The following is a 17,518-nucleotide window of genomic DNA, read 5'->3' on the forward strand; positions in this document are numbered from 1 at the left end:
GGTTTAACACACTGACGGTTCTGCACGTAAAAAGTCGCATTTTAACCTGCAGTCTTCTCTGCATAGCAAAACCGGTTTTCCCATGTTAACTGATACGGGAACTGTGTGTAGGGGAGAAACATTCTCCCAATTTTGCCCATTTCCTTAACCGCCAGTGGGTTAATTTAGACCTCACAAGAAAAGTACAAAATATTCATAAAGATTCTACTTGAATTTTAATAAAACACATTTTAAATTCATTTATAAATGCCATACTAGCCATGTGGCTTTAACTTTTTGTGATTCATGGCAGGGCGTACAAGGGATCTTGCATTGCTTCTCTTAATTTTAACATTAAACTAACCATTTATTAAAAATTTTCTTGTTAAATTAGGGTTTACAATAAGCAAAAGTATTAGTGTATGAAGCTCCGCTTCATACACTTATTAAAAAGTGACTAAAAAGAACATTGAAAAAGCTGCAACATGAAAAAGTCAAATAGAGTTTTTTATTTGGCAGTGGGGAACAAAAAAAAAGAGCTATATATATATCTTCAAGTTCTTGAGCAGCAGTATTCAAAAATTAATACTCTATACATAATTGACTAAATATTCAAGACTTCAGATTCCTTTTTCAGGAATAGAAACCATAAAACCACATTTGAGTCTTACAAAATAATATTGCCACTTTACCCATTGACTCATTTCAAAACATACACAAGGAAAAAACAAATCATAAATAGAATTAAATAAATACTGATTGACATGCATGTACAAAAAAAAAAATACATATATAAATAATTAAAAATGAACATCTGCATTAATTGTCTGCATTTTTAAAAACAGTGAAAACATCTCATCATAGATGGAATGCATGTGCTACAAATTGTAAAATCATACAAAAACATTGCATAGAACATGTAGATGATAATAAAAACAGCTGCCTTTAAAATGTTCTAGAATGATTGATAGTCTTCTTGACATGATAAATGGAATCATAGAATAAACATTAAAAGCCAGAAGCAATAAAAAAATATAAGGCTTTCTTTATAATATGGCAAAGAGACAATGACAGTAAGGATGTTTGAATATCATCAGTACACTAGTTACAATTTTTTTTTTTATTCATTTGTTGGTTTTGGCTATTTATTATATTTGTTATAAATGAGTACTCTCTCAATCATACAGTGTTTTATTTTTATAATAAATTTTTGCTTTAGTAAAACTGTCTTTATTAATGGGATATAGCCTACTTTGCATGGCACATTTTCACAGTAAATTCATCAAGCAAGCTTCAAAAGTAGAACAGACATTCACTGATTGTTGATGTCAATCCTTCTAGTTCTGGAAGAATTTCTGCGAATGCAGAACTATACTTCCCATTTCCATTAGATATAATTTTAATAATTATGTTTGTAAGTATAATTAATAATAACAATAAAATTGTTAAATTAGCGTGATATAATAAGAGTATTTTTTTTATCCACTCAGCATTGGACTTCATAAGTAAAAATGCTAAAGGCCTGGTTTCTTAGGACAGGAAGCCGTCAGCTGGAAATCAGCACTAAGATCTGATTGGTCCATTTGTGAGTTTGATAGTATACGTCATCGAACGCTCATCTTGAACTACAATTGCCGTCCAACTCAACTGCAGTTGGATTACAGCGTGACGTTAACCACAGAAGCAATAGCGGACAACATCCAACAGCACATTCAAATCAGCCAAGATTTTAATTTTGACATTAAACATAGCACTCTTCATTTAGCTCAACTATGATGTGTTTTTTCTTGGACAAAGTCATTATTTGTTCTCTAAAACACTGGTCGACAATAACAAAATCAATACAAATTCAAAATAATTATTTGTTTACGTTATTAACGCATGCGCAATGAGAGATAATGTCTGAGTTGGACCGAATGCTCACGCTGACCTATCAAAAAAGTATTTTTTTCGTGTCAGCTCTACGCCAACTTTCCGCTGACGCCCAGATAAGGCGCTAGTCCTAAGAAACCAGGCCTTGAGCTAACAAACCAGCATTTTGTTGGCGTCAGCGGTACGTCAACGTCCCGCTGATGTCCAGATAAGGCGCTTGTCTTAAGAAACCAGACCTTAAGCTGCTTTTATGGGAAAGGGGATATGATTGCCAGAGTTACAGAATTAAAATAGTTTAAAACATCCTTTAAGTCAAAAAAGTTACAAAACAACCTAGAATACTTTTTAAAATTTTAATTCTAACACTTTAAATTTTAAAAAATTATACCTTGTACCTAGATTGCCGAATTTTAGAAGGAAATTTTATTCAGTTAGTGTATGGTTTTTAATACATAGAATAATCATTGTTATGTTACTTGCAATTCCAAGTAAAGCTCTGAGTTGTAAAATCTATTTGATGTTGAGTGAGAAAATCTGATTGAAACTTCGAGGTGTTTCATAATAGTCTTTCAACTTTGCTGTTTCTCCCAAAGGTATTGTTATTTTCAATTCCACTTTTCTTGAGTGATTCGCCATGTTTCAATAGCGTTTTTGTCTTTTCTTATCTAAAATTATTAATTTAAATGTGAAAATTTTTTTGTATTCATTTTTATAAGGATTCTAAAATTTCATATTGAGGGCAGCTATATATATCATTAAAAAATCAAACATTTACTTATGTGATTACCTAGAGTTAATAATTAAATTTTAAAATATTTTGATTTGAGCAATTTATCTATTTGCAAAAAAAAATTCCATTTTGCGACTATCAATTGTTAGGTAAGCTATGATATGTGGTTGCCAATTGAAAAATTCCATGTTCATAATTATATTGAAAAAGCCCCAAGATTTTCCCTTAACATGAGAATTCTGTTAGCAAATAAATTAATTAGTTTAACTTAATAGCAGAAATAAGTGATGCATTCAATTTATAAAAAACTAGAATTTCCTCATTACTATTCTATAAGCAAATTCTCTATAACATATTCGCTAAACTTAAAACTAATGTAAACCTATTTTATTATTTTTTCTTTAAAAGAAAGAGATTGAAAGTGATTTTTTACACTGCAGAGCATAGTTTTTAAATAATTTACTATAAAGTCTTTCCTAGCTTGAATTTTGCTTGGGTCGGTTAAATTGTCTTCAAGTATTTAGGTGAATGCAAGAAAGAGAGAGCACTGACATAGCTGTACCAAATCAGAATATTAAAAAAAAATTATAACGTTGGTATGAAAAATCATCAACATGCCAGAATAATTAATATTTAAATCCATTTCAGTATTAAACATCATTTTATGTGACAAATTTGAAAGAAAATATCTAATTGCGGACAACAATGTCAAACGGAGGAACAGTTTGACACTTTGAAAAGGCACCAATATCTCACCGGACTTTGTGACACTGCTTATTTATAGAGCAACAGATCAGCCTCTCTTAACAACAGTCAGTTCAGTTTCTTTTGATTCTCACCAAAAAGAACAAACAGCTCCCTTCCTATAACAGAATTCCAGTTCAACACAGGAGATACTGGGCGTCCTTTGTTTCGTGGGAGGGGAAGAATGATGCTTTACAAAATATTATGAAATAGAATAGCTAGAATGGTGTAAATATACTTTTTTTTTAAAGAAAAGAAAAAATATAGTAAAACAGGATCTCTGTCGAGCTTTATAGCCAGAGCCCTTGTCTTGGCAGTTGAAAAAAAGTGACTTTTGTTCATTGTCAAGGTAGCTGACTGATGGATGTGGCCATGCTCTCTGACGGATTCAGAATAGTCAGATGAGTCAGGTCTGAGTGTAACGTAGTAAAACTATCGTCTGGGGGAGGACACACCTTCTTCTGCATGCTGTGAACGAAATTCTGAAAACAGAATAAAAGTAAATCTTAAAATTTTTTTCTGAAATATAATAGAAATATTTGAATTGAACTAAATAAAAAATAATCATTTCCCTCCATTTTTAACTTTATATGGATTGTGAATTGCAAAGAAACTTATCACTGGAAATGATAATGTGTGATATTAGGTGGCAACGTTGTGCATCCTACTAATGCGCATTTTAAAAAAAAGAAGAATCAAATCTGCTCGATACTTCCGTACGTAAATCATACAGCCTGCATGGCAAGGCTGGTCATGTTTAGATTGCCCAATAGGCAACTGTGTTAGCAATGAATGATCTGTCTGTATCAGGCATACATAATGTCTCGTGTAGCAAACTATATCCATTGCAATCAATATTCTTTGCTATGTATATTAATCTCCTTAAAAATTCACAACGCTTTTGAGAAGAACTATAAATTACCACTATTTGTTTAGTTATAATTAAAAATATATTAAGAGAAACCAGTTTTCTGAATTAAATAAAGCAGCACTATATACAAGCAGTTGCAGTTTATATAGGGTTCTCCTTTTGAAACACTGCCTTCACTTTGAAAACATTGCAATATTCCATCAATCGGTAAACTCAAAAGACACTGACATTCAAAACTCAGGGTTTGTTTACTTCAGAGGTCCTGTTTATAACTTTTACGGTAATCATGAGGTGATTCGCTACGGAGCAAAGCTGTTATGACGTGTGTCATAAATAAGAAATCAGCATTATTTTTTTTATTTCAAAGTAGTTTTTAAAGTTTAATTTCACTTATTAATCGTTGGCATCAGTGATATGTAAAATTGAGAGTAAGTGAAATATTGCTGGGGATTTCTCTTTTTCATGACTTTGTAACTAAGAATATGTTTGGTCACTTGATAGATGGGACATGTGTTGTCATTCACAGAGAGGCTATTTGGTCCAACATCATGTAGTTTCTTTGGAAATGATTTGTTTCTGATGAAAGGTTGCCCGTCAAGGAAATGAAAAGAAGAAATAATTCATCTGCCTTATCATCCCAAGGGATGTTTCCCAGACTGTAACCTACAGCCCACCGTGCAGCTTAAGTGCAACGTAAATAAAATACCTACCTTATCTCGAAATCCAATGCCCTGTCACCGCGAGTATTTGGAAATATTGAACTCATCACAAATTATGGTGTCAAGGAGTTACAATGTTCTGCACAACTGAAAATACCCACGGGAAGCATGTCTTTGTGTTTAACTGATTGCACATGCCTCAACTACATTGAATTGATTTGAATGTCAGCTATGAATTTAAATTGGGAGGTATTCACCAACAAGCTTGTTATACACGGAGTTGGACCCAAATTGCATCTTCTGAGTTTCGCTGTGAGTCAGTTACAGTAGGTGTAATGTCCTTTGGCTTTCAAAAAATTAAAAGTTACTCAAAATAATATTTAGCATATGGTTATAAGAATCTTATATAAATTGGTGTTCAAATTAAACTAAATTTTATATTTCTAGGATGTTAAAATCTGCCTAAGCTCATCAAGTTAATCTTACATATTTGGTGATGATAATTATTATGGGTCTCAATGTCTGAGTGGTAGAGCTTTGCAGTCCCGGGCCACAGGTTTAGGGCTCTAGAAAAGATGAGCCAGCTTTTCATCCCTTCAGTAGGATGTTAAATGAGTACCAAGCATGTCAAGAACTAAATACTGGGGGTTTTCTGTTTGGCTGACCATCCAACAAGAATATCAGCTAATGCACCCAGTATTATTGCTGAGCAAGCCTGAGAGGAAAAACAAGCTCAGTAATAAAGGTAAACTTATTCTCAATTGCAAGGGCAAACTTAAATACTACTATTATTTTTTTTATATTTTGATACATGTAATTTAGCCATTTCTGGAATTATCTATGAAATTTATTGATTTAAAATTTAATATCATCTAATTCAATAGCTAAATAAAAATCAAATGCAATTTCTAACTTAGCATTTAAATAAATAAAAAAAAGACATGCATTTAGTGAAAAACAAACGTATTTGATGACTGATTAATATTTGATGCTATTGCAAAAACATTATTTTTATATTATTTATACAAATTTATTGAACCTGTTTTCCTAGTTAATAAACTTAAAATAACATAATTAGAGGCAACTATAAAATATTAGCAGCAGTTGGCATCCCCATCATTTAGAGAAAAAGAGAAAGAAAGAATATTCAGATAAATAATTACTTGAGAAATAACATCTCCATGTGCAGTTCGAACTTGATAAAGATAACGATATTTCTTTTGGCGTTGTTCAGCCCGAGATTCTTGCCTAATTCTTTGCAAATTAAGTTCTCTTGTTCTACGCCTGGGAGGTACCACTAAAAAAAAATATTACTTCATGTTTTTAAAGTTATATAATCACAAACGCTAGAAGAACTATGTCGATTATGAATTAGTTTATCGGATTTGCAACACAGACTTAGCTAACTAAACTCTGAAGAAAGATTAAAGTAGGATGAAAAGTTTTGGAAAAATAAAAAGGTTAAGCTATAATTATTCAAAAATAATTTTTTTCAAAACTAAAATATTTTGTTTGATTTTAAAATATTAGATTAAGAGTGAAAAATTTGATTGACATAATCCACAATGGAATTAGTTTTAAAATGTTTTGAAATGTTGTCAAGGGGGAAAAAAAAGATTATTAAAATTTAACTTCCCAATTTATAATTCATTAAGGTTTATATCCAGAGCTTCAATAAATGGATAAGACAAAAATGAATGAAATCAAAAAGTTATATTTTGATATACAGTATAGTTTCTTTGAAAAAATTTCACCTTTTCCTTAAAAAACTTTTTACCTCTCATTACGATTGGCTAGAAAGTAGAGTCAATGCCACAAACGCAAGATTCAGCTACACAATGCCTAACTTCACCAATTTATGTACTCAAGATAATAAAATCAATTGACATTATAAACTAAGTTTGACATATAGAATTGAAACATCGTGGAACTCACGTTTAACCAAAGAAAAACTCATTGAGGGAGATAAATTTGAATAAGTATTTTGAATTTTAATTTGCTAAAAGCATGTATTATCAATCTTTTACAATATTTGATAAATTGTTAAGGGATGCCAAGCTTCTTAAATGCTTATTGGTAGTCAACAGTCAGAATTATCATTACTGGACTTCTGCAATGTGAAGAAATAATTCAAAATTTTAATTCAAAACATAAAATGTAAGGTCACTGATACAAAACTTACTTTGTTGGTGATGGATACCGATCCCTGTAATTCTCCACTGTGTAAGGGATCCAACCAATATCATAAATGGCCAAACTCCAAGGATAAACCATGAAAACCAGCAAACTGGCAGTGACGTAGAAAGTTTTATTCTATCCCACACCCAATGGATCATTATATATTTTTCTATAAAGTAATCTGCACACACTGCAATAATGGCACCACCATAGATGCTTGTTCCTATTATAGTCAAACCTACAAAAAAAAAAACACACACACATTTTTAATGATAAGAAAATAAAGAATTTAAGGAAAGCTTGATGAGTTTTTAATCTGCAGGAAAACATAAAATTTAGCAAGTTTAGTTTTACCACAAAAATGTACTAAAAGTTTAGTTATTACAAAACAATATACCTTCAAAACAGTTTAGTTTTACTACAAAAGTTTAGTTATAACAAAAGTTTACAAAAAAGAAAAACACTACTTAACACACATTTTTAATGATAAGAAAAAAGAATTGAAGGAAAACATATGAGTTTTTGATCTTCAGGAGAACAGAAAATTTAAAAAGTTCAGTTTTACCTTCTTGATCTAATCTGAAGAGGTTAGTGAAAGAGTTTGTTAAGCAATATTTTGAATACCATCAAACTCCAAAGCTTATGAACATGTTAAGTGATATTTTGAATACTCTAAATTTCTAAAGTAATGGAACATATTAAATAATAAATTTAAAATATATTCAAATTCTAAAGCTAATAAACATTTTAAGTAATAAATTTAAAATAGAAGTGCAAAATTTCAGATAGCTATTTTTAATATGTTTTTACTTAATAAAAATTAAATAATTCAACTACATCTTTAAGTAACATATTTTTACTCATAAGAAACTAAATTATTAAACCTCATCTTTAAATATGGCAGTTATCCTGGAAAAAAAAGTGTTTCAAAATTTAAATGAACTTCCTAATGATTCCATAAATTTAATCTTCTGAGCATTAATCACAGCTTCAGTCAAAACCAGGGTTGGCAAGTTTTTGACACATGACGGTTTTTACCGGTTATTACCACGGTTTTTACCGTCATGTCAAAAACCTCTGTCAAAAACCCATAGTTTGGATAAAACTGTATTTTTATTTGAGTTTAACTGCTTATAATTTAAAATTAATTCCTTTTTTTGGAAATAAAATTTAAAACAAAGTTGCTAAAAGATATTTAAGAACAGATTCCTGCATTTTCCCAACATGATTATATCAAAACATACTATTTGAAGTAATTAAAACATACTATTAATTCAGGATACTAATCAAAATTTTCAACATTTCCAAGCATCATTTTGTTGGGCATATTACATTACTGAAGAATGTCAAGATTGATTACTTTCATTCATAAAATCTTGCTTTGAGAAACACATGTACACATAAAAAGAAAGCCTCATAAAATAAACTTTTCTTATCATTTTTGTTTTCAATATTTTACTCAGAAATGAGACATGAAAAAGGCTTGGAAATCCTTTTAGAGTTTCCTTGCAACATTGCACTAACCTTTTGTTATCATTATCCTCAATGATTTCGAATCATTATTCTCGAATTTTGGACTCATCCATACTAGACTCAGAAATCGACTGGGCAATGAAAAATGCGCAAAATTAGTCACTTGCTATCGTATGCTTCGGCACAGTGACCCCGACTACTGAACATATAATTTTGTTTGTAATTAAGTTTTGTTTAATGTGCTTTTTCAACTGAATAAAAGCTATTAACTTGACAAAATAGCAGTATTTCTTGACATAGTTTGTTAGTAGTTCAAAGTTTTGTTTAGCTTACTTCTAATATTTAAGAAATGCCAAATTTAAATTCTTCATTTTAGTTCCTGAATTTATTAATAGTTCCAAGCTTTTTTGTTTGTTTGTTTATTTCTAACAATTAAGAAGTGCACAATTTTGAATCCTTTGTAAATCAAGCTATAATGATAAAAGTAAGTATCACTATTTTCAATAAGTATACTACAATATTTCTGTATGAATGTATATCCTTCTATAAGAATACGTGTATATAGTTGCAAAATCAATAGATCATTTACAACATTAATTTATGAAGGCAATTATGTGAAAATAATATACTGTCCGCTATATGCCATAAATAAAAGGAAACAGTAGGTTTTTGACGGTTTTTACCACTGTCATGTCAAAACCCAAACCTGGTCAAAATTAAACAAAAAACTGGCTTTTCTATGTTACACCCACCAAGTCATGACACTCGGACAGTCGAACACCGATTATTAAAGCTCATCAAAATATCATTTTACATGTCACTTTATTTTTTATTATTCTTTACATTTAGCAAAACTCTTAGCACATTAGAGCAAAAATTTTAACACAAAAAATCCAAGAAAGGATTTACTCTTACAATCAAAGCCTGTACTTCAACTTGTAGGTAAATGATCTATACTTTGACACATACAACGTATCATTTGTGTTTATTACTTTTAAGAATATCTTGAAAATAAAGGAAACAGGCAAACCACACCATTTTTCTCGATCTAGTTTCATTGCACAAAAAAAGTAAATAAATGACTAAATAAAATATAAAAAATAATACATAACAAAAGATTAAATTCTTTTGCTCTAAAAAGAAATAAAAAATGTAGATTATACTTAGAAGATTCCTTCTGGGAATTCTTCTGCAACAAAATTATTAGGGATGTAACAAATAGTAATTTGGTTGAATTAATTAAAAAAAGAAATTGTTAATAGTTTTTAAAAAAATTTTTAACACTAAATATCACATTTTCCTAAGTTATTAGTTATCTGTCTTGCCGTACAAAAAAGTGATGATAAAAGAATAAGTCTATCAGTACAGCTCCGTAACAAGACAGTGTTAAAATAAAAACAAAAAACAGCAACAAAAAAAAAACGTTCTTAATTCTTTAAACAAACAGTGCTGAAAGAGTGATGAAATTGACTTGTCAGAATATAATTAAAAAATATCAGCAGTACAAAACTCATACCTCAGTATAAACTAATAGACTTCAAATTTCACTTTTCCATTAGTCTTCCAGAACATAAATTTGAAAGCTGTGTGCAAGTTTCAGAATTTAAATATGTGTAAAAACTATTTTTAGTGATGAAAAACACAATCTTTGATTTTTCTTCACTAATCTATTTAATTTCCCCCAAAAAAGTTTTTCTCAGAATATTTTGCTGAACATTTGGCAAAAAGGGCCAAATATTTGTTACATTCCTTTACAGTTCAAAGCAAGGCTATAACTTATTGTTAGAAATTTAAATATTAAATTTTTTTTAAAAATATAAATCAGTATAACCAGAAAAATAAAAATTTGCATTTGTTTTAATTTTTAAACAAACTGTTTCAGTTTTAAAATTTTTTAAAGACTTGGTAACAGAATCAAAGGAAATGTAATTATTTGTTGTTTTATTCCAATTAATTTGTCAAAAAAGAAAAATATCACAAAATTGCTGATTTTTTAAAAAGTAAATCATTATTATTTTTTTTTAATATTACATCTGTTAGTTAGTTTCTATTTCCAGAAAAATGTTTTCAGCAAGATTATATATAGTTTAAAATTAAAGCTTTGTTTTTTCAAGCATAATAAAACACTCATAATGTGACTTTTTATATTTTACTTGGCAAATGAACTCAGAAAAGTTATCTTACAGAAATTTTAAATTAAAAAATTTACTTACTGTACTTGCTAGGTTTATTAGAAAGCAAAATTACAGAAATCAATTTTTAAACATTAACTTTTCTGAATGTGAATAATCAAACTCACCCTTTTGCCAGAACAATGTTAGAACAGCACCAGCTAAACCACATCCCATTAGGATGGCAACGACTAGCCATATGGTACTTGGGACATACCATAAATATGAAACAAGAAGGACAGCCACACCCAGAAATAATCCTGTGTGGAAGCCAGTCATGAACAGTCCAACATACTGTACAAGCATAGTTATCAGACCAAAGAGAACGCCTGCACCAAGAGCAACACCAGCATTACCCGCTGCAGGCAACAAATCCTCTTGCTGGCATATCAAATAGACAAGTATTGTACCAAATGTAAAGCCAGTCAGGAACATCACAGCTTTGAAACATCGATAGCCTACGACAGAAATACAATTAATATTATAATAATTTAAATACTTAAGATTAAAAAAAAATATTTTCTTTTTCCTGACTTTAAAGCAATTAAGACACTGAATTTTAGAAAAATAAAATCTGTAACTATGCACAACTAAAAATTTGAATTAAATATTAAATAAATGGAACATTTATAAACATCATCACTATGAATGTAAATAGTAAAATTTAAAGTTAATACATAAATAAAAATAAAATAATAATATGACTACAAATTAATACAGGGTTCCCACTCTTTCAATGAAGCAAAAATTAAGCGCATTTAAGGAATTTTTTTGAAAAAATCAAGTTCTTTTTTGGGCTGGTTTTTTTAAAAAAACATTTTCAGATTGTTAAAAGTTAATGTCTTTGAGATTGTAAAAGTTAACGTATGAAACTAATTTGCATTCCTTTTTTAATGAATTCATTGAAACTGAATTGCAAACTTAAGTGCAGAAATTAAGATTTACAATTTTTTCATGTATATTAAAAAAAACAGTAAATAAAGAAATTTGTCTAATACATTGAAAAAGTTATTTCAACGAGCTTTTTTATTTCGCTACTAGACCAGCAAATGTGTTATATTTACTTTTATGATGAACTTAAACAAAAAAATTCCCATCTAAACCTGTTAAGAGTTAACTTTACGTAATGTAACTAAACATTTTGACAAAAAACATGAATTTTAAAGCAACCAAAAATTTGAACAAAAATTAAAAACAGCATATTAAGTTGCAATGTTAACTGAATAAAATTATTATTAAAATCTAATGATCTTTTAGTTAAGTAGATTTAAATTCTTATACAACAAACTGCTTATCCTTAAAAAAATAAAAATAATACTAGTGTAATAATCTAAAACTTCAAAAAAAAATTTACATTACAACAAAACAAATTATAAATAGTTGCCAATTATTTAACTTTTTGTTAGAAGCAAATCATGCTTTCTTATTTAGTACTCAGGAAAATATTTTTAAGTATTTTTGAAAAAAAAAAAAAAAAAAAAAAACTTGAGGTTTTCATCAAAAATTCAATAAATCCCAGTTTTTTTTTATGAAAAACCTAGGTGTGCTGGGATTTTCCCAACCCTGTTTCTTACGAAACTTTTCAGTTTTTAGTACAATCATGAATTTTAAAAAATGTTATGTTTTCTATAAATTTACAGTCATTTATTACGCATTGAAATATTATACAAATTTATTTAATTCAAGATTTTAGGAATTAGTTTTTGTTATAGTTTCTAGTTCAATTTTTTTTTTCTTTCTGATACTTCTTTTCATAGCATTTTACTTAATTCCTATAAGCAGATGCGTTACAAGTAGAACTGAATTTCTTGAATTCTGTCAATTTTGAAGGTTAGTGTGGGTTTTCTACTTAGGTACCTTAAAACTGCTTTCCCCCCTAAAAAGCACTATCTCTTCCATGTGCAGTATTCCCCTTTTCTGCACTATTGCTTTCTTTTAGAATGCTTCACTCTCCTCATAGAGTATCATTCTAGGCAAAAGGCAGAATATATTAATGAAAGAACCAGGGGTGGCAAGTTTTTGACACATGACGGTTTTTACCGTCATGTCAAAAACCCATAGTTTTGGTAAAACTGTATTTTTATTTGAGTTTAACTGCGTATAATTTAAAATTAATTAATTTTTGGGCAATAAAATTAGAAAAAAAGTTGTTAAAAGATATTTAAGAACAGATTCTTGCATTTTCCTAACATGTTTATATCAAAACATACTATTTGAAGTAAAATATTAGGATACTAAACAAAATTTTCAACATTTCCGAGCATCACTTTGTTTGGCATATTACATTACTGAAGAATGTCAAGATTGATTACTTTCATTCATAAAATCTTCCTTTGAGAAACATGTACACATAAAAAGAAAGCCTCATAAAATAAAATTTTCTTATCATTTTTGTTTTCAATATTTTACACAGAAATGAGACATGAAAGAACCTGGGAAATCCTTTTAGAGTTTCCATGCAACATTGCAATAACCTTTTGTTATCATTATCCTCTATGACAGGCTTCCATTGACAGAATCTTCTCGAATTTTGGACTCATCCATACTAATCTCAGAAATCGACTGAGCAATGAAAAATGCGCAAAGTTAGTCACTTGCTATTGTATGTTTCGGCACAGTGACCCCGACTACTGAACATATAATTTTGTTTGTAATTAAGTTTTGCTTAATATGCTTTTTCAACTGAATAAAAGCTTTTAACTTGACAAAATAGCAGTAATTCTTGACTTAAGAGTTTGCTAGTACTTACAAGTTTTGAAAGTTTATTTTAGCTTATTTCTAATATTTAAGAAATGCCAAATTTTAAATTCTTCTTTTTATTTCTTGAATTTATTAATAGTTCTAAGCTTTTCTGTTTGTTTGTTTATTTCTGACAATTAAGAAGTGCAAAATTTTGAATCATTTGCAAATCAAGCTATAATGATAAAAGTAAGTATCACTATTTTCAATAAGTATATTACAATATTACTGTATGAATGTATATCCTTCTATAAGAATACATGTATATAGTTGCAAAATCAATAGCAATCATTTACAACATTCATTTATAAAGGCAATTATGTGAAAATAATATATTGTCCGCTATCTGCCATAAATTTAAGAAAACAGTAGGTTTTTGACGGTTTTTACCACTGTCATGTCAAAAACCCAACCCTGGAAAGAACCAATATCAGGGTTGTCACTCTAATCTGAAAAAAAAAAATTCCCTGTAGATATTATACACAATATATTAAAAGGAAACACACTATCAATGTGATTTTGTGTGAGCTATATTGCACTAACTATACTAAATATAATTACCTGAGGAACTTAGAGAGAAAAGGTACAGCTGAACATATTTAAAACAAATAACGCTTGAGTAAATTAAATAGTTTAGTATAGCAGAAATATCATCCTTAAATATGCCATAGATTGCAGTTTGAGTGGTCGCCATTTTTTAAAAGACAAAAATACGAAACAAAATTCCCTGTATTTTCCCAGTTTGCAAAGAAAAATTAAAAATTCCCTGTAATTTTAGGTGATTCTTAAATTCCCTGTATTTTCCAGGTTTTCTCTGTAAAGTGGCAACCCTGAATATATTAATGAATGCTTTCTTCCCCTTGTCTGTAGCCCCCCCACATATAATGCTTGACTTTCGATGCACGGTCTAATTCAAATTCATAAAAGAACGACATTTTGTTTTAAAAAATTGAACTGAAAGAATTGCAGCGATCAACCTTAACAACGCTGAAAAATTAAGGACCTTTAAGAACATTGAACCATAATTTAGAACTTTTAAGGGCCCTTATTTTCTAAAATAAAAATTAAGCAGTTTTCAAGGACTTTTAAGGACTGTGGGAATCCTGTAATAAATATTTTTTAAAAAGTGAAAACTGTACAAAACTATGTAATGATAATAAAAAGACATTAAGTTCAAGTGCAAAAAAAGGATCCATTCTTACCATACAATGTGTAAACAACACCAAACGATAAATACATTCCAGATATGACAGCAGAACTCAGATCAAAGTCATAATCATAGTAGAGGCACCGATCTACATCTGCAGCAACAGTGTTATTTTCAAATAGATAATCATCATCAGGATGTGTTTCATATGCATCCCAATCTGACATGATGACACTAAAAGGAAAAATACATGAATAGATAAAAATAAAACAGGTATTGAAATTTTTCTTTTTGTTCAGGTTTCCCATTCAATTTTCAAAATTAAATTTCATGATGGATTCTAGTTTTCCAAAATGTGTATATTTTTCATATGCACAAAAATATATAGAACATTACATTTTTTTAACACACTAAATATTCTGAATATAATATAGTTTATAGGTAGAATCCCATTGAATCATCAAATATGGAAAGCTTAATTTTTAAATTAAATTTTTACAGGTAATATTTTTGAACTGCAAGTATAGTTGCATTGAAGAAATAATTTGAATTGAGAAATTAAAGAAAAAGTACCATGTACAAATTTGTATTTTAATTTTAATAAATCAAAGACAATTTGACCCTATTTAAGTAGCATTCTTACAGGAAATAATTTTTAAAAAATTGCTAAGACTTAATTACTTAAAACTTTTTTGGATATTTGTTGCTGTTACAATGAGTTTTTAGAAAAGTAGAGTTTTTCTGCAATGGTGAAATTTCAACCATTTGTGCCTGTTTAGATGTTTCTTCACTATTATCTTAAATGTTGTAGAAAACAAATATTTTCGGGTTGTCAGGGCTGTTCAGATAAACACCAATAAAAGTAAATAAAGAAATAGTATTACATTTATACCTTTACTTTTAGTTAATATTCATGATAGCATTTTAATCCAGGGCTCATCATCCTCTACTGAACTGAAATTTAATTACATCTTGATATGTTCTAAAAAAAAAGAAAGATTATGATTAGAATAGTAGATAAGGATTTTACATAAGTTTATGTGAAGTTTAATTATAATTTAACATCAAAAAAAATTTTGATCATATTTTTATAAGAAAAACTTTAATAAGGAAAAGCTAGAACAATCAACTTTAAAATAATTAAATATAAATAAATAAATTAAAAATAAATCTAACTCTTAAATTTTTTTCTTCCAAATTTTCATTGAATTCTGTTATGAATGTATGGGTAAATACATTTGTAATAAACTATACATAATTAAGAGTAAAACAGCTAAATGACTTGAAAGAAAAAGGATTGTTTTTGGTTAATCAGACACAAGTTAATTTCTTTCATTAAAAATTAACTTTAACATTTGGAAATACCTATAAAAAGTTTAAAAAAATTATAGATAATAAATTATTTTGTGAAAGAATCAGATTTTAGAATTTCTAATAGCTTTATCAGCACTTTTAACTGTTATTCACTAAATAAACTAGTCAAGTACACTAAGTTTTCTCGCTAAGGAATTTTCAGAAGAAATTTTTGTTTGTTAACTAAAAAGTAAATTAAATTTTAAAGCCTGAGATAGTAAATCAATAACAGGTCTTTTACCAGGAAGAAAGGACTAGCTTCTTGAGAGAGAAAAACTTCACAGAATTCGACCAACTTGGAAGCGGTTGAACTAAAATTTTTGCCAGTTTAAAGAAATGCCTCAAATACACCTTGATGATTATAGTTAGCACTGAAGCAGAAATGTTCGTGAATTATTATATAAAATATTTTATATTGAGTTGCAGAACTGTACTATGTAGCTAAATGATTAGGAATAAACACAAATGTTTAATGAAATCAAAAAACCATATTAGATATTATTTATTTGTTCTTAAAGTTGTAAAAATGTCTCAATACAATGAAGCACAAATTTACTGAAATATTGGAGTAGAAAATATTATATTTTCACGATAAATTTAATATTTAAAATTATCTAAATTAAGAATTTTTAATGTGTCTATTTCTAATTTATCAATTGAAACAATGAAAATAAATGCAACTCTTACCATTTATACTATCGATGATGTTATCAAACCTGATTAATGAAATTTATTATAATTACATTTACTGTAATGCTCATATTTTTTTAACAGCAACCTATACATGAAAGATTACATTACTAATTAGTGATATGTTTTCTAACAAGCCATCAAAAAGGAAGAAAAATACTGTAAAAGTGAGAAGATTTAAAAACTATAAAATTATTTAGTTTCCTCTAAAATTTTCTCCCTGAAAGTATTTTATTGCTAATTACATTTTTATTCAGTTACATAATTCAAACACAAATATTTTTAAAATTTTTATTAGTGAACAAAGGCATCATTTCACTAAATACATTAAATTCAACCCATCTAAAAAAAAAAAAAAAAAAAAAAAACTTTAGTGGCATTATAAAAGATATGAAAAATAATAAGAGATATGAACAAAGCAAATAACGAGTATATATTTTTAGAGAGGTCGAATATTAGCTATAAAACTAAAATTAAAAACATTTTTCAGAAATCAGTGCAGAGACAGAATTAAAACAAGAGTTGAATTTAAAAATAAGACCTAAGGGGAAAAAAGAGCATTAGCTGGTACTAGGGTACTAACTGGTACATCATTACATAGCCGCAAATTTTTAATTTATTCATATAGAATTCAAAAATGCTATGGAATAAAATATTCAATTTAAGAGGTAGTGGAAAGAAATGACATTTGCAATCTTAATACTTCACTTAATAAATAACATAATTTGGGTTAATCAATAAAGAAAAAAAGAAATATTACCACATCTGCACACATCGTAAATAAAGAAACTAGCCATTCCTCTTTTTCGATATTTGAAGTAGCAGTTGTTTTGGTTTCAATTTTAAGTATTTCAGAAATATATTTACGTGCAACCTTAAAAAAAAACAATGCATTTTCAAAATTTTTTTAAA

The 17,518-nt window shown here is 28.4% G+C and overlaps 1 protein-coding gene across 2 annotated transcripts; it reads right to left on the reverse strand.

Annotated features, from left to right (window-relative positions):
- Positions 1–467: 467 nt before the first annotated feature.
- LOC107454757 (transmembrane protein 198) lies at positions 468–17,480 on the reverse strand. Of its 2 annotated transcripts, none has more exons than XM_087165332.1 (8): positions 17,367–17,480; positions 15,456–15,545; positions 14,619–14,797; positions 10,806–11,135; positions 7,038–7,271; positions 6,019–6,152; positions 2,088–3,807; positions 468–1,493 (listed from the first exon to the last, which is right to left on the reverse strand). In XM_087165332.1, the coding sequence occupies exons 3-7, from the start codon at positions 14,788–14,790 to the stop codon at positions 3,670–3,672; spliced, it is 1,008 nt and encodes a 335-aa protein (XP_087021458.1). In that variant the 5' UTR covers positions 14,791–14,797; positions 15,456–15,545; positions 17,367–17,480; the 3' UTR covers positions 468–1,493; positions 2,088–3,669. The 2 variants fall into 2 exon arrangements, with proteins under 2 accessions (XP_087021458.1, XP_087021459.1); XM_087165333.1 differs by having other exon boundaries at positions 16,604–17,372.
- Between the last annotated feature and the right edge of the window lie 38 nt (positions 17,481–17,518).

The sequence above is a fragment of the Parasteatoda tepidariorum genome, chromosome 6 (genome assembly GCF_982258835.1).
Source record: "Parasteatoda tepidariorum strain Cologne lab strain chromosome 6, Ptep-v5.0, whole genome shotgun sequence".
NCBI classification, from domain to species: domain Eukaryota; kingdom Metazoa; phylum Arthropoda; class Arachnida; order Araneae; family Theridiidae; genus Parasteatoda; species Parasteatoda tepidariorum.